Source organism: Scyliorhinus torazame, chromosome 7 (assembly GCF_047496885.1).
Source record: "Scyliorhinus torazame isolate Kashiwa2021f chromosome 7, sScyTor2.1, whole genome shotgun sequence".
In the NCBI taxonomy this organism is placed as follows: domain Eukaryota; kingdom Metazoa; phylum Chordata; class Chondrichthyes; order Carcharhiniformes; family Scyliorhinidae; genus Scyliorhinus; species Scyliorhinus torazame.
In genome coordinates, this window is record NC_092713.1 from 279,029,657 (window position 1) to 279,047,858 (window position 18,202).

The following is an 18,202-nucleotide window of genomic DNA, read 5'->3' on the forward strand; positions in this document are numbered from 1 at the left end:
ACATTCAAGCCGGCAAATTGGCCTTTGAAGGGGCCAATGGAACACAATTTTACATAACCCGTCTGCTTTTACGGCTGCCAGGAGAGTCAATTGGCCAGGCAGCCTGTACGTTTCAGCTGCAATCTCGATCCAGGGCGGGGTGATCTATCTGGGCTGAAATCAAATTTGAAAAGGTGCCTGGGTAACTGAGGTTTATGTTTGAATGTGCGGCCTAGACATTCTTTGCAGCATTTTCCATCGCAATTTATTTTTTACAGATCTTCAGCTCCCTCAGTCAGTCACCCGAGGCCGGATTGAACCTGAGTCCCTGGCGTTGTGAGGCAGCAGTGCTAACCACTGTGCCACCGTGCCACCCAAAAATTCCATTTCAGCTCAGTCCTGGGAAGGAAAAGAATAGTAGAAGGGGGTTAATTGTATGTTATGTGAGTATTTAATTATCTTTAGGTGCTGGGCATTAACTGATGATTCTGTTGTGCTTCTAGGAGCTGACTAAACCTGTACATTCTTAGGTTTAAAGGTATATGTTTATAACCTGTGGGCGCAATCTAACCCAATCTAACCAAATGGAACAGAGACCTGCAACAAATGCATTTTTCCGGGCATTTCCTGGCACTGACAGTGGCGAGAAAAACCATGCTATCTACCGGAATTCTGGTTATATTTGCAGCCTCAATGGGGAACTCCCCAATGAGGCCGGACTTTGTCCCATTTCCTGCATTGAGGAGCGTGGCTCGCTGAAACTCCTCAGTGCAGGAAAATATCGAACCGCCCAATCTCTCGACCCCCAAACCTGACCTCCAAACTCCCAACTCACCTATAAGGACGTCCTCACGGGCCCTCCCTGCACCCCACGGCACCCCCGGGCCCAATCCACAGCACTGGAAAAATGCCAGCCTGGCAAGGTCCCTGCCAGCTGGCAGTGCCACCTGGGCACCATGGCAGTGCCAGGCTTGGACATAAGTGACACTGCCAGGGTGCCACCCTGCCCAGAGGTCATGCACCTGGGGCCTCCTATTCCCGAGAGACCCCCACGAGTGCCGGTAGATCGTACCCTGTACCTCTGTAATTTAGTGGCTTCTAAAGTTTGTAAAGATTAGGTGCTAGTTCTATTCTTCACCCCCTGGCTTTCTCGAATGGAACAGAACAAAGTGCCATATGAGCCCTTCAATGGTCCTATTCCTTTTGGTTGCATATCAAAATTTGTTTTTAAAGTTGAACCAATATAGTTGGTGACAGCCATTTATGCCGTACCCAAGACCAGGAAAGCGTTAATAAAACAGACTTGCATCTGCTGTGTTCAGGGCAGAAAATTGCTTTTATGGAGCCAAAAGTAAATATTCGGCACTTTTTTGGCATATGCAGAGAGTCTAATTTTACTCGGTGGTCTCTGATCCCTGAAAAAAAGGTGACTTGATCCAGTATCAAGTCAAAGGTTTTTCACAAGCTCTTGAGCCGCAGTATTGTGGTTCCTGAAATTGCTCACCTGTAGCTCCTGTTTTACACCCAAAAAATAGGTGCAATGATATTCAGCTCCTGGGTTTGTATCATAGAATCCCTACAATGCAGAAGGAGGCCATTCAGCCCATTTAGTCTGCACCGACACTTTGAAAGAGCACCTTAACTAGGCCCACATCCCGCCTATCTCCGGAACCTCACATAACCTGCACATCCTTGGACACTGAGGGGCAATTTAGCATGTCCAATCCACCTATCATCTTTGGACTGTGGGAGGAAACAGGAGCAGCCTGAGGGACCCCACGCAGACACGGGGAGAAAGTGCAAACTCCACACCAGAGAGTCGACAGTCATCCAAGGTGGGATTTGAACCCGGGTCCCAGGCACTGTGAGGCAGCAGGGCTAACCACTGTGCCACCGAGCCATCCCACTGTGCCACCGTTATGCCTCACTGTGCCACCACACATAAGCTGTGTACTTACGATTTACTTTGCAGCAAATTCTTTACCATACTGTATATCATGTTGGCTTTGAGAACATAAGAAAACACAGAAGAAAGGGGATTTATTCCAGAAAACTCATTCCTGCCATGTATCCAAATGTAGCCTTTTCATATTTAATCTTTTTTGGCTAAGGATTGCTATTTTTTTCTCCCGGTTCGCACAAAGGCAATTAAACTGAAGTCCAGTATATTGATCTTTACATCCCTGTTGTACAGCCTGGATGGTTTGTTTCTAAAAATCACCCAGTGACATTGTCAGCAGCCCCCAAGCTGTAATAGTTCAGGAGCTCCAATGTTATTTGCTTAAGCTTGTTCATATAATCTTCAATTCTATTTCTAATCAGACACTTACATAACTCCATTCTGAGCTTTTCTCGAAATAGCATTAACTATTTTCGAAGACAGCCTATTCCACATAATCATTCCTCAAGAAAGTGTCTTCTAATCTCTCGCGTCATGTTTCAAAATTGTAAGATTGTTAATTTTATACGAGTCTCTTGCTTTGGTGTTTGAATTATCTATACCTCTCAGCATTTGATGCTGTTTATTTTCAATTGCCACTTTGTTTTTTTCTGCCAGTTCTCGTTACCTACCCACCTCTCCAGAAACCATTAATGATGCACAAGGTAATGGTTTCTGTGGGTTTTGGTCACATTCTTGTGCCTCATGTGTGAGGCGTGACCATAAATGGGGTTTTTGACTGAAAATGGGGACTCAAAGCCAAGCCTGGTCTTGTCACTACCTGGCTTCTCTGCAAATGGACCATCAGCGCGAGTCACTGGTCATTGGAAGAATTGAAAATTCAAGCTAATTTTTTCCCCTTAAATCAGGTCACTGATGCTAATTGCTACCTTCCTTCAAACTAACTCACTCATACCGGTTGCCAACCTGTTTAGTGTCATTAAGTGGACAAACATGTTTCAACCTATAGAGCTTATATTTAAATATAATCTGCTTTTGTTCACTATAAGGACCAAACTTGCAAGGAAATTCTAGAAACATGCAATCATTCTGAGGTAGGTATAATGGCGAGCTTTAGTTAACTTCATATAGACTGGGATAGTAATAGCTTAGGGGGTGGGTGCCATGATTTCTCAAGTGTGTCGAGGAGAATTTTCAACATCAAGATATTTTCAGTCTAATGAGGAGGAAAGCATTTCTGGTTCTGGGGAATGAGGTGGGTCCAGTTAATCAAGTGTCAGTAGGGGAACGTTTGGGAGGTGGTGATCATAATATCATTTGGTTTAAGATAGCAATGGCAAAGGACAAGGAGCAATCCCAGGTTTAAAAAATCATTTTTGGGGGGATTAGCAATTTCAGTGGAGTGAGAAAGGATCTACCTAAGTAAATTGAAATTAAACGTGGCTAAACAAAGCTGTAACGGAACAATGGGTTCCCTTTAAAGAGGAGATAGTTCAGCCACAGTCAACGTACATTCTCAAAGGGGGAATGGTAGGATAAACAAATCTGGAGCCCCCGGAATAGTGAAAGATATAGAATAAGATGAAACAGGAAAATGGTGCATATGATGCATGTCAGGGGATTATACAATTGTGAATCAGGTTGAATATAAAAGATTGAGATACACATACACACATGTATTAACTAATAAGAAAAATATAACAGTGAGTTGTGTCAAGATAAATGGAATACATGGAGTGTTTGAGAGAATTAAATTAGGCAATAATAAATCATAAGATGGGGTCAGAGTACAGGGGAAAGTAAAAAAAGCCTAAATCACAGTTAATGTGCATGTGGAATATAATTGGTGAACTATCGGCACAGGTTGACAAATGGAATTATGATATTATTGCTATAACAGAGACCTGGCTCAAAGAAGCGTTAAATATTCCTGGGTACAATGGGGAGAGTGGCAGTATTGATTGAAGATGGCATTATTGTACTGGGGAGAGAGAATGTTCCAGAGAGGTCAAGGATGGAATCTCTCTGACTAGAGGTAAGGAATTAAAAAGGTGCAATAACATGAATCGGTGTAGTATATAGACCACCAACTAGTGGAAGGAATGTAGAGAAACAATTTTAGAAAGGAATTACAGAGAGGTGCAAGAATTAAAGAGTAATTATAATGGGGGACTTCAATTATCCAAATTAGACTGGGATAGGAATAGTGCAAAGGGACAAGAGGGGCGGGTGTTTCTGGAATTGTTTCAAGATAATGTTATGCAGCAGTATGTTTCCAGACAAGAAGACGACAGGCACTGTTAGACCTGGCTCTGGGGGATGAGTTGGCCAAGTGGATCAAATATCAATGGGAGCATTTAGGGGACAGTGACCATTTTATGATCAGTTTGGGTTGGCCACGGAAAAGGACAAGGAGCAGTTCAGAGCAAGGATAATTAATTGGGGGAAAGCTAACTTAGATGGGATGAGAATGCATCTCATTCGGGTGAGTTGGAATTAAATGTTGGCCAAAAAGACGCTGGCTGAGCAATGAGCCAGCATCAAATCATACGTATTGCAGGCAATGTCAAGGTATATTCCCATGAAGGGCAAAGGTGGGACAAATAGATTCAGGTGCCCTGGATTAGGGGGAATAGTGCTGAATATGAAAAGGAAGAAGTGAGCATAACAGATATTAGGTAGAAAATATAATGGAGAATCAGGTTGAATGTAGAAGGACCGGAGTGGAAGTGGAAAAACTAATGAGAAAAGCAAGGAGAGAGCATGAAAAGAGACTGGCAGCTAACATAAAAGGAAATCCCAACATCTTTTATCAGCATATAAATAATAAAAGGATGATTAAATAAAGAGTAGGGCCATTTAGGGAGAGAAAGGGGGACTTATATGTGGAGGCAAGAGAAATAGCAGAGGGATTAAACAAGTAGTTTGCATCTGTCTTTACAAAGGAAGAAGATGCTCCTCAGGCCGAGGTGAGAGAGGAGGTAACTGGTACGCTTGAATAATTTACAATTGAGAAGGAGGAGGAGGTAGAAAGGCTATCTTGAAATTGATAAGGTACCAGGACCGGATGAGGTACTGTTATGGACGCCTGGTCAGACCTCAACATTGGCTAAGAGATTGAACCAGACACGTAACTTTTTTAAGTTGTAAGACTGTGCAGAAAGATTGATTTCTTCCTGGAGTGATAATGTAAGAAATAGGGCTTGGTTATTTTATAAACAAACTTTATTAAAGCAAAATAAAACAATATTTAAACTTTTAATTCACAGTTCTAACCTTAACAGATTACTTGCAGTTTCTTAACCGTAACACTAGTTCCCATCAAACAACACTTTGCATGAAAATACAGCTCTCATTCCAGTTACACATAAAGGCAAAGGCAACATCTGCATTGAGGAAGCAATATTTCTTCTATTAAGGAGATTTATTCAGAACCCTTTGCCAAAGCCTTTTCTCTGTGTTTTTTTCATGATTTCGCCAGTGATTACTTACATCCTTTTTCCTTTACCGTTCCAAATTCATTATCTCTCTCTCTCTCTCTCTCAGCTCCACCCGGCCCTTCAATCAAAGATCCTCCTCTGGAATGTCCAGACAGGAACTTATTAACTGTAATTGGGTTGCTTGATTGCCCACTCCTATTTATACAAAAGACCAGACCTATGCCATTCATAACCTTCCATTGACAGACAAATGGGTCATTAGCATCTGTAATAGGATAATGTCTGGGTCATGCAGGAATATCCTGAAAGACAATGGATCTCGGGTGACAACTTATGCATTCCAAAACGAGTTTATGTCTGAGTATGACCATGTGACTCAGCCAGGTGTGGGTGAATCACTGAGTCTGCTGCTAACAGTCTTTTTAACCCCTAAATTGCCTGCTACATCTTGGACCCCATTTCTCGACCCAAGTTCCTAATATCTCCCTAAAATGCCAGGTACATCCAAGCATACTAAGTGAAGCGAGACTGGAAATTGCAGAGGGATTAGTGATAATCTTCCAGTCTTCCTAAAACACAGAGTTATGCCAGAAGACTAGAGAAGTGTGAATGTTGCACCCTTGTACAAAACTGGGTGAAAGGATAAAACCGGCAATTACAGACCAATCAGTTTGACTTCAGTGGTAGGGAAACCTCTGGAAACTACAGTTTGGGTGAAAATCAATAATCACTTAGACAAGTGCAGGATAATTAAGGAAAGCCAACATGAATTAATTAAGGGAGAATCATGTTAAAGTAACCTGCTGAAGTTTTTTGAGGAGGTAGCAAAAAAGGTTGATAAAGGCAACACTGTTGATGTTGGTGCATATGGATTTTCGAAAGGTGTTTGATACAGTGCCACACAACTGACTTGTGAATAAAATAAAATTCTGGCTCATGGAATATAAGAGATAAGATAAGAAGCTGGCTGAGTGACAGGAAACAGAGAGCAGTGATAAATGGTTGTTTTTCAGACTGGAGGAAGGTTTGTAGTGGAGTTCTCCCAGGGGTCAGTGTTGGGATCCTGACTCTTCATGGTGGATATTGATGACCTGTTCAGGACGTGATTTCAAAATTCAAATGGTACAAAGATTGGAACCATTGTCAACTGTGATGAGGAAAGTCAGACCTTCAAAAGGGCAAAGCCATGTTGGTGGGTTAGGCAGGCAAGTGGCAGATTGAAGTGTAACTTGATTCATTTTGGCAGGAAGAATGTGGAGTGTGAGTATGGGGGAGATTCTAAAGGAGGTGCAAGAACAGCGGGACATAAGTCATTGAAGATGGCAGGGCATGTGGAGAGAAGTTAATACCTAGTACCTAGGTTGTTTTAATGGGAGTATTGAGTACACAAGTAAGGAGGTCATGTTGAACTTGTATAAGACACTAGTTAGGTCTCATCGAGACTCCTGCATTCAGTTCCGAACGCCATACTTGCGGAAGGATGTGATTCACAAGAATGTTTCTGGTGGTAAAGATAAAGGCTGGAGAGGTTGAAACTGTTTTCCTTGCATTAAAGATGGCTGAGAGGAGACTTGATAGAGGTATTCAAGATCCTGAGAGATGTGGGCAGGGTAATTAGTGCAAAACTGATTCTACTCAAGAGAGCACCAAGAACTAAAGGGCACAGATTCAAAATTATTCATAAAAGGAATAAAAGTGATGTGAGGATTTGTTTATTCACCCAGAGAGTAGTTTGAGTCTGGAATGGACGTGCTGAAAGGGTGGTAGAGGCAGGTTTTATTGAAGTAGGCGAATGGAAATTGGATTGCAAAAGAAAGAATTTGCAAGGTTACAGGAATAAGGGGCGAGATTCTCCGACCCCCCCCCCCCGCCGGGTCGGAGAATCGCCGGGGGCTGGCGTGAATCCCGCCCCCGCCAGTTGCCGAAGTCTCCGGCACCAGAGATTCGGCGGGGGCGGGAATTGCGCCGCGCCGGTTGGCGAGCCCCCCCGCTCGATTCTCCGGCCCGGGTGGGCCGAAGTCCCGCCGCTAAAATGCCTGTCCCACCGTCGTAAATTAAACCACCTACCTTACCGGTGGGACAAGGCCGCGCGGGCGGGCTCCGGGGACCTGGGGGGGGCGCGGGGCGATCTGGCCCCGGGGGGTGCCCCCATGGTGGCCTGGCCCGCGATCGGGGCCCACCGATCCGCGGGCGGGCCTGTGCCGTGGGGGCACTCTTTCCCTTCCGCCTCCGCCACGGTCTCCACCATGGCGGAGGCAGAAGAGACTCCCTCCACTGCGCATGCGCGGGAATGCTGTCAGCGGCCGCTGACGCTCCCACGCATGCGCCGCCCGGACATGTCATTTCCGTGCCAGCTGGCGGGCCACCAAGGCCTTTTCCGCCAGCCGGCGGGGCGGAAATTCGTCCGGCGCCGACCTAGCCCCTCAATGTTGGGGCTCGGCCCCCAAAGATGCGGAGCATTCCGCACCTTTGGGGCAGCGCGATGCCCGTCTGATTTGCGCCGTTTTGGGTGCCAGTCGGCGGACATCGCGCCTTTTCCGGAGAATTTCGCCCAGGGTAGGGGAATGGGAGTAGGCAGAATGTTTTTTTCAGAGAGCCAGTGCATCCCTGATGGGTCAAATGGCCTCCTTCTGCACTGTTAAGATTCTGTGATTACTGCTGTTCCTCAAGCTTCGCTCCACCAATACTTTGTCGAGAGATTCCGTATTAAAGGACACAAAAGATTGTGGTACCTACCCACCAGTTACCCACTGAACACACCAGGATAAGCTAGGGTTTGTGCATTCAGAAGTGGATATTTAGTGGTGTGAATTATGTTTTAATTATAATAAAACAATCTCTAACACTGAAAATATACTTTTACGAATGTGGAGTCTCATTTTTCAAATTTTAATTATTGCTGGAGATTTTTAAACATGAAATTAAAGTATTTTTTTAATTGACTATAAGGGCAGAATTTACAGTTCCACAGCTTGCAGATGTAAAGGCAAGGTGGCCCGTAGACTTCCGAGATGGCCTCTCCACTGCCCTCCTATCCACCCCAATATGTCCACAAGTTTATAGTAGGCCTGCCCCATCCTTGCTCCAATTGTGGCCCTTAAGGGGGAAATTAATGAATACTAAAAGGTCACTTACTATCCGCCTTCAATTTTGAGGCTAATGGGAGGAGTTCAGGTGCAGGGCTGCACGGTAGCATAGTGGTGAGCACTGTTGCTTCACAGTGCCAGAGACCCGGTTCAATTCCCAGCTTGGATCCCTGTGTGTGCGGAGTCTGTAAGTTCTCCCAGTGTCTGTGTGGGTTTCCTCCGGGCGCTCCAGTTTCCTCCTACAAGTCCTGAGAGATGTGCTCATTAGGTGTATTGGACATTCTGAATTCTCCCTCAGTGTACCCGAACAGACGCCGTAGTGTGGCGACTAGGGGAATTTCACAGTAGCTTCATCGCAGTGTTAATGTAAGCCTACTTGTAATAATAATAAAGATTATAAAAGCAGGAGGAAAACCAGGCAAGTCATTATACTCTGGCCTCCCTCAATGGCCTCCATTCCACACCACAAGGTCTGTCCCCTATGGACACTCCCTCACATCTGACTCCTTCATAAAGACCCCCACCCCTAGCTCCAAACCTCTCTGGGCCTGACCTCCTTAACCTACGTGAGACCACCTGCACCTTATCTCGTCCTGGACTCTGGGACTTTGATTTTGGGACTGTTTGTAGGCAGGCTGGATAACCACACCATCTGAAAAATCCTGCCTGTGTCTTTTGAATCTCTCTCTTCTAATTCCATCGTTCCATTGTATTTTTTTCTACTTTCTCTATATGATTACATTGATGACTTATGCTTGGACTGCATGGCACAGTGAGGATTTTTCAGTCTGATAGGTGGAAGAGGTATGCTTTTGTTACCTTGCTCTTAGAGGTCCAACATCTCACGTCATGGGTGCCACACTGAAATGGTTTTCAAATTACCTTAGGTTGCTGCAACAAAGCCCATTTGAAGCATATGAATAGCTGTATGTGATCAGTGGCTGGCATTGTTCATTCTCCACTGGCCACAAAATCTTGACTAATGTTGTCTTACTAAGTGTGAAGGACTGATTTGCCACTTTCATTTTTTTGTAGGAGAGTACGTTGTAATGTCCGTGTATTTCGATCTCAGCAGACGAATGGGCTACTTCACCATTCAGACCTACATCCCTTGCACATTGACTGTTGTATTATCCTGGGTATCATTTTGGATCAACAAGGATGCAGTACCAGCTAGAACATCATTAGGTAATAACATCCCAACAACTGTTTAGTTTTATGATTTAACAATAACAATTTGTATCCCTTGTTTTTTAAATATGCTGGGCGAGACATTACTTTGCAGAGCACCATTTCGCACTACACAGACTTATATCTCGTCTGAGTGGGCAGGCAGCACTACAGATTGATATCTCCTCAGTCCTCTTCAATAATATCAATGAAAGTCACCAAGCGACCATACAGACCATGACCCATGACTCTGTCTGCCCCAGGGTTTTGACTTAAGTACATATTGTGTTGCCAAGGGGGAGATGGTGTTGCAGTGGTGATGTCACTGGACTAGTAATCCAAAGGCCCAGGCTAATGTTCTGGGGACATAGGTTCAAATCCTACTGGAGCAGCTTATGGAATGTAAATTCAATTAATCAAATCTGGAATTGAAAACTCAGTCATGATGATCGTTGAAACAGTTGTAAAAACCCATCTGGTTCACGAATGTCCTTTGGGGAAGGAAATCTGCTGCTTTACCTGGTCTGGCCACAGCAGTGTGGTTGACTCTTAACCGGCCTCTGGCTTAACAAGCCACTCAGTTCAACAAATGGGCAACAAAGGCTGGCCTCAGCAGTGACACCTACATCCCATAGAAGAATAGAAAGTGCTATACGTGAACTAAATTCTCCCTCTCTGTAAGTTTAACAGCTAAGTTAAAATTATTTTAAAACCACGTTGGTTTACCCCTTGCTCTTGTCTCCTGCAACCTGTTGAGTCATATCGGCCACTGTGTTATTACTGAGTAAAATACAATGATATGTGTGAAACCGGTCACATTTTTTCTTCTACAATATGCAAACGGGGAAATGGAAATTCTGTATGTTTTCGTGTGGTGAAAAAAGGTATCTTATGTGTTGATTGGCGAATGGATAATGTCAATGACTGTTTAAATCTAGTTAATTAAGATTTCAGTCAAACGTTTAGCATGTAATTTTGTCCGCACGGGCATTTGATTTTTGAGTGAAAGCTGGAGATTGTCTTATGATCTGGAAATCATTCCTTGGCATTTGTTTTCTTTATTTATGTATACAGTGGAGTTTATGAAATATTTTGCAGAGCACAGTAAATTGTGCTAAAATGTCCTTCAGTCCATCAAATCCATTCTATTCAAAGACCATATACAATTTAAATTTTATGAAGTAGGCAATTAACCACGTAATGGAAAACTCATTTTTTTTCATAATCCTCAATTGATCAAAAATCCAGAATATTAATTTAACATTAATTACTTAATTACTTAATTTTCTTTTTGTTTATAGCCCATTTGGTACTGGTATTAGTGAGCATCAACAGTCCCAGTTAATAAATTCATAACTGAAAGTTTATACATAATATACAAAAATAATATAGCCAGAAAGACAGTTCTGAACTCTTCCAAAAACCCATTCAACCGCTGAAGATCACCCATTGTTGTAAATTAATAATGGAACGGAAGTGTATTTTTCAGTATTAAATTGGGTAGTACAATTTGATACCACATTAGTCTAACTTGTGATAGTTACATGAGGCGGGATTGAGAATCGCCAGTGGCTGGCATGAATCCCGCCCCCGCCGTGTCCCGAATTCTCCACAACCAGAGATTCGGCAGGGGCAGGAATCGCGCCGCACTGGTCGGCGGGCCCACCCCCGGCGATTCTCCGGCCCGCAATTCTACGGCCCGAAGTCCCGCCGCTGTCAACCCTCTCCCGCCGGCGTGGATTAAACCACCTACCTTACCGGCGGGAGCAGGCGGCGCGAGCGGGCTCCGGGTTTCTGGAGGGGGCGCGGGGTGATCTGGCCCCGGGGCGTGCCCCCACGCTGGCCTGGTCCACGACCGGGGTCCACCGATCCGCGGGCGGGCCTGTGCCGTGGGGGCACTCTTTTTCTTCCGCCTTCGCCATGGTCTTCACCATGGCGGAGGCAGAAGAGACCTCCTCCCCTGCGCATGCGCGGGGATGACGTCAGCAGCCACTGACGCTCCCGCGCATGTGTGGACTTATGCAGGCCGGTGAAGTCCTTTCGGCCCTGTCTGGCGTGGCGCCAAAGGCCTTCAAGGTGAGGGCTTGGCCCCTAAAGGTGCGGAGACGTCCGCACCATTGGGGCGGCCCGACGCCGGAGTGGTTCCCGCCACTCCATCACGCCGGGAACCACGCCCCGCTGGGTCGGGGAGAATCCCGCCCATGATTTTCTCTGATTCTTGTCTATCAAGTGTCTAAGCAGCCTCATGCCGAAACAAGATATTGCAGCCTCAACCTTCGGTCTCTGGAGCATTAACATGCCAAAAATTATCATTATAGACATTGGGCGGGATTTTCTGGCTACTCACGCTGGGGGGATCTTATGGTCCCACCAGTGGTGCAGCCCCGCCGTGGGTTTCACAGTGGCAAGGGTAGCATTCAACAAGAAACCCTGTTGACAACAGTGGGTCCAGAAGATCCTGCCACCAGCCAATGGCAAGTCGCCCTCCGCCACTGCAGAACATGTCGCCGAGGGGGAGGAAATTCCTGCCCAATATTTTTATTACGAGCAGTATTATTGTTTGTTTATTGTATGTTGTGGAGGTCTTTTGGTGTGATTTTTGCCTAGAGAAATCATTATTATATTATTCCCACATGAAGAAAGAAGGACTTGCATTTACAAAGCACCTTTCACACAACTTCTAAACACTTGAAACAGTTCACAGCCAATGGAGTACTTTCTAATTGTATTCATTGTTGTATTTGGAAACATGCCAACTAATTCTCACACGGCAATGAAGTAAATTACCCGAGTATCTGTTCTAGGCCGTGGTTCAGAATAAATTTCACCCTGGATACAAGGAAATCTCCCCTGTTCTTCTTCAAATAAAACAGTAGGATCTCTTCCAACCACCTGAAAGGACAGGCTGCTTTGACATGACACCTCTAACGGTGCTGTGCTCCCTCAGTAATCCACTGAATTTCTGTCCTAGATTTTGTGCCAGTCTTTTCGACTGGAACTGGAGTCCACAGCCTGCCTCAGAGATGATGCCAAGGCTGAATCTATATTTATACCCAGATGCATCCACAGGCCTATTGTAAACTGACTGACAGTCCCCACAAATTAATCCAGTCTCGTACCTTGGCAGAGCATCACCATCCTGTGTTGCTTCAACCATGACCTTTCTGCCTGTACTCCCTTATTACGGATCGTGTGTAGCCAGACCATCGGTTAAGTGTTTCCGACTTCAACTGTACGCAATTCTTCACAACGTAGCGTATAATTCCCAGAACATAGATATATTTTAGAAAGCAGTGAGAAAGGTTAAAGTCCCTCTGGATCTAATGTTTATCCATTGAACAGAATGAATGTCATAACACACTCAGGACTTTGTTACCATGTGTTGTTGGCCAGCTGTGTACATGGGATGAATGTTAAATCCAGCAGGACCACCAGCATTTATCCTATACATAAGAGCTGAAAGGGAAAGTTTCTGAGATGTGCAGAACTCAAGTGCAGGGCAATCTGATTTCAGTTTTAATCCTATGGGACCTAATAAAGACAGACTTTAGCTTTTAAAGTTGGATACAGATTGTTACGTCTCCCTATGCTGGTAAGTTTTTTGCCAGACATTTAGGCTCATTGATTTGCCACTCAGCACATAAGTCAGAAAACAGTTGTGTAAATAAAAGTCAGTGCTATCTTTTCAGAAGACATTGCTTGTGCCATAATTACACGCTGCAACTAAAACTTTACCTGTCCAATTTTTCCAGAATCATACTGTGAATTTGACTGCAATAATTAGTCAAATATTTTAGTTTTACAGTTCCAGGATCTAATGAGGACATTGAACTTAATTTCATGAGCAATTGCCAGGGAAGAGAAGGGTAATATATTTAGCTACCGAACCAAAAAGCACAAACATCTATTATAATAGGTATATAATTAATCTTCCTGAGACAGCAGTTAATGCAAATCATTTGAAAATAATATTCAACATTAGTGATGACAGCTCATTAAAAGAAAAGATTTAATAGAATGATGCAGCACAGGAGGCCAACCAACTATCCAATTAGTCTTATTTTCCAACTCCGTCCACATGGCCCAGTAATCTTTTTCCCTTCAAATATTTATCAGTTCCCTTTGTAAAGTTGATTCCACCACCGTTTCATGCACTATATTCAAGATCACATTAGCTTGTGACTGATAAAATACTTCATATTGCGTCTAGTTATTTTGTCCATCACTTGAAATCTGTGTTCTCTAGTTATCGCTTCTACCGCTGAAAACAGATTCTCCTTATTTACTCCAATAGGACTACTCATGATTTTGAATGACTCCATCAAATCTCACCTTAACGTTTTCTACTCAAAGGAGAACAAATCCAACATCCCCTGTCCATCCACATAATTGAAGTCCCTTATGACTGGAACCATGCTAGTAAATCTCTTCTGTATCTTCTCTAAAACCCGGGCATCGTTCCTATAATGTGGTGCCCAGAATTGAACACAACACTCCAGCTGAATCCAAGCCTGTGCTGTATAAAAGTTTGGTTTAACTTCATTGCTTTTGTACTCTATGTGCCTGATTTCCGCAACTGAGGTAGGTAGCTCGCTTTGCCTTGGTTAAAGTACCCTGAAAACGCAGTTTTCATTCTGGTGGAGTTGGGGAGAGGGGCATGGGGTGTAGGGAGGTTAGGACGCGGTGGTGGCAGGTGTGAAATAGAGTTGGGCCCACTGACCTGGGAAGCAAACGTAAGCACCATAGCGGCAGGTGAGTGCCAAGATGGGCTGGTTAGAAGGCCCATCTCAGTTCTCTTGGACATTGTTCCTATTTTAAATGATGTTAGCTTCCCTAGCGCTTACCCCCCCCCCCCTCCAATTGCCTCTTACCCACCCCTAGATGGCTCTAAATAATCTCCATGCTATCTCCATATCCACTTACTTATAATTCATCAATCCAGAAGTCTGTAGGGATGAAAAAAAAAAATTTCTAACAATCTAATACAATCTTACACACTTGACCGTGAAAACATTTCCATTCATAAATTCCAATCAAAGTTTTTAAATCTCCTCAAGTGGCTAATCTATTATAAAAGCAAACAAACTTTTGTTCGGTATCTACATCAATGACTGTTAATTCTTTAGTAGCTTTTTTAAGTTCATCGCATACCCCTGTTGAGATAATTTCATCTTTATCTGTCAATCACCATCAATTAGTGGATTTAGTGGGAAATCCCATTGACTGTGGCGGGACCAGAAGGTCCCGTTGCCGGCCAATGCCGGGCCCTTTTCCGCCACTAAGAAACATTCTGTGGGGAATCTCTCAACTACATCATCACTTTCCAGTGCTGTAATGGTTTCTTTGATCAATACTGCTGCCCCCTTCATTTTTTCTTTCAAATTCCCTGGATAGTTATCAGTCGGGAGTATTAAGCTGCCAATCCTCCCTGTCTTTGAGCGAAATCTCTATTTTTGCCACTATTTCATGATCCCATGTAGTGAATTCTGCCTTCAGCTCACCAGCCTGCTTTACCATGCTACTTGCATTTATGCACTCCAAACCCATACAGGACTCCTCACGTCTGCCTGCTTCCTGATCCTTCTTATTTCTGAACCATTCCATTTGCCCTTCATGTCTACCAGTCCCGTGTGTACGGTTTTCTCCTCTAAAACATTTCATCGTACTGCTTATTCACTGGCCGAATATGTTTAAATCCTCCTCTATACTAGTTTACCACTCCCGAAGGGCATTAGTCCCAACTCTGTTGAGGGGCAACCAACCTGCCTCTGCCTTGAGCAGGTCATTCCTGCCCCAGAACTGATCACAAATTCCAGGAATCTGAAGCCCCTCCTATATTGCCATTTGCTATATTATTTGTTAAACTGTCAAAATACTTGTTTTTTAAGTTACAAATATATGTGATCATCAAGTAGAAAGCTCAGTTTCAGAACGTGCCGCAGTGCTACGTTTTCATTCTCAACCTTGTTCCAGCTCAGGGCAATCCTGTAGTGACACAGAGTGGAAATGTTATGATGTGGGATGTTAAGGGCACAAAGTCACATCCCACCACTTACAAATGGGGCATTAAGGAATCAAATCCACATTCAATGGAGGAGAAATTGGCTGACTCTTGGAAATGACTGTGTCCTTCAGACTACATGACTAAGCAATGCAGGCGACATGTTAAATTGATGCCTCTTGGTCTTCGGTGTGTAGCCAACACTACTGTTTATTGGCTGCGTGCATCAGCAGAGGGCTTGAGAGCGAGTAGCACATCATCATCATTATGTATGCTCTAACTGAAGGCAGGTCTTTGGCTCTTGGTAGTCTTTCCATGTCCCTCTATCCTGTGCCAACATTTGATTTACCAAAACTTCCTTCAAGTTCTGAGCCATCCAACATTGATAGTCTCTTCCTCTTTTTAATCATGAAATCTTCCCACCATAATGTCTTCAGGTGTGGCCGAAGACACTCGACTTGTTCCGAATTACGTTCAACAAATTTCTTTGTTAATTAAATCTCTACAGCATTTTATAATTTTGTGGATCCTTTCTATTCCTCCCACATCTACACTTCAAAGAAAGTTGATCGACTCCTTCCATTAAGGTCCATGTCTCACAACTATACAAAGCAACAGTCCAAATCAAACACTTTACAAGTCACTTCTTGAGCTGTCTATTCGGCTTTCTGGTTAGCAACTGTCTCTTCTTACCAAATAAGGCCTTGCCCATGGCTCTCCTTGTTCTTATTTCTTTGTTGCGACTTCCATCTGCAGACATTACCCTTCCTAAATATTTGATTTCTCGCAGCAGTTGTTTTCCTTCTCTGAATATCTGAATATTTCTTGGTGATTGTGAGATATGCATCGCTTTGATTTTGCTAATGTTGACTTTCAATTCCAAAGTTCATGCCTGCTAGTCGATCTACTAGCTCTTGTATTCCTTCTCCTGTGCTTGCGACAAGTGCTTTGTCATCTGCAAAACTAACTGATGTTATCATTTGTCCCCCAATCCTAATGCCAAATTCAGTGTCTTCAAACGCTCCTTATACTAATGCTTCTGAATTGACATTGAAGAGGACAGGTGATGAACAACACCCTTATCGAACAATGCACCTGTCAAACTCCTTGTTCAATAAAAAGATTTTCTAAAGGGAAAATGCATCAAGAAATCATGGATTATAAAAGATGTTGCAAAAGATGGAAGGAAGGAGAAAGTGAAAGAATATCAATATTGAAGAAGGCAAGCTGAAATACAGACACTGGAATAATGTGTTAAGAAGAGAAACAGAAAATGCATGAGAACAACAGTTAAAAGAGCGTTGTGATCTCTCAAAGAATTGGATGAACTAGGAAAGGTAGACCTTATGTATTCTGAAACAAAGCACTCAGTATAAAGAACTGAAAACAACAACAGAAGAGAGTAAGGCAGGTATTTTACTAACAAACTCTGATGAAATTTTAAAAAAAGATCCAAGCAGCATTTGAAGAATGATATGCAAAAAATGAAAAACATGAAATGATTGAGCTCAAAGAAACAGAGGAACATTAACATAGATATCATTGGACCAAAAATATTAGAAGTGAGATCAGAGCAGCAATAAATGAGATAAAAACTGGAAAAACAGCTGGGATAGATGAAATACCTATAGAGTTGATTGAAAATATAGAAAAGAACGTAACATCGATGTTCACTAAGTTGTACAAAGATGTTCACTTATCACAAGAATGGCCAGAGGACTTCAAGCAGACAGTAGTACTTATGCTAGGACAGAAGCCAAACCTGGCCATTTCCTGAGCTTTGTACAATTATGTACACGCATCGAAGATTGTTTTGCAAATTATAACAAAGAGAGTGGGTTGGAAGGCTCAGAACTACATGAGAGATAACTACTTAGGATTGCAGAAAGGAAAAGGGACAAGATAAGCAATCAACATTCCACGGATGCAGGTTAGAATTTGGACATGAATTACGGGTGTGATTTACAGGCCTATTCGCATCCCACTTGGTGATGCGGCGAGGCTGTGAAATCTCACGAGTGGCTTCTTGATAGATTCACGAAGCTGAAGACGTCTCGTGAAATTCATCTGAAGCTCGAATGATGATGCGATCGCGATTCCAGATATTTAAATGAGCCGTACGGTGTGGTTGAATAGCAGTGTGGATCTCAACCAAAAAAACACGCAAAACACCTGCCAAACTCGCCCAAAATGACACTTAGAAATTTTTTGGTGTGCGATCTAATGGCCATGTCACACAGGTGCAATGCAGGCGATAAATCTCCTGAGAGAGGTCTCGTGAGATCTAATGGGATCTCGCAAGACGCCGCAAACTGGATTCCGCCCACAATTCCAGGCTGGCAGTGCCTAAGTACCCGGGTTACATTTTGCCCACGCTGGGGATCGGACCAGGGGATGCCTTGCCCTTATGAGCTGGGGTGTGGGGTCTCCACGAACGCCTTATATGTGAGGTCGGGTGTTGGAGATGTTCAGAGACCCTGGTGGAGGGTCTAAAGATTGGGGTGCTATCTCTTCCTGCACTGGCAAGTGGAGCTCATTAGTGCAGGAAATGGGACTGAGCCTGGCCTCGGCGAGGCCCCGAAATGAAACAGAGCCCCGTTCGATTGCCTGGTCTTTTTTGGTGCTG

The 18,202-nt window shown here is 43.8% G+C and overlaps 1 protein-coding gene across 3 annotated transcripts in view; it reads left to right on the top strand.

Annotated features, from left to right (window-relative positions):
• Positions 1–18,202, top strand: part of LOC140427062 (gamma-aminobutyric acid receptor subunit gamma-2-like) — a 178,554-nt gene that overhangs the window by 137,304 nt on the left and 23,048 nt on the right. For all 3 annotated transcript variants that reach the window (XM_072512532.1, XM_072512531.1, XM_072512530.1), the window contains exon 8: positions 9,441–9,593. In XM_072512532.1, the coding sequence (XP_072368633.1) occupies positions 9,441–9,593 (153 nt within the window). The remainder of the gene's footprint in view (positions 1–9,440; positions 9,594–18,202) is intronic.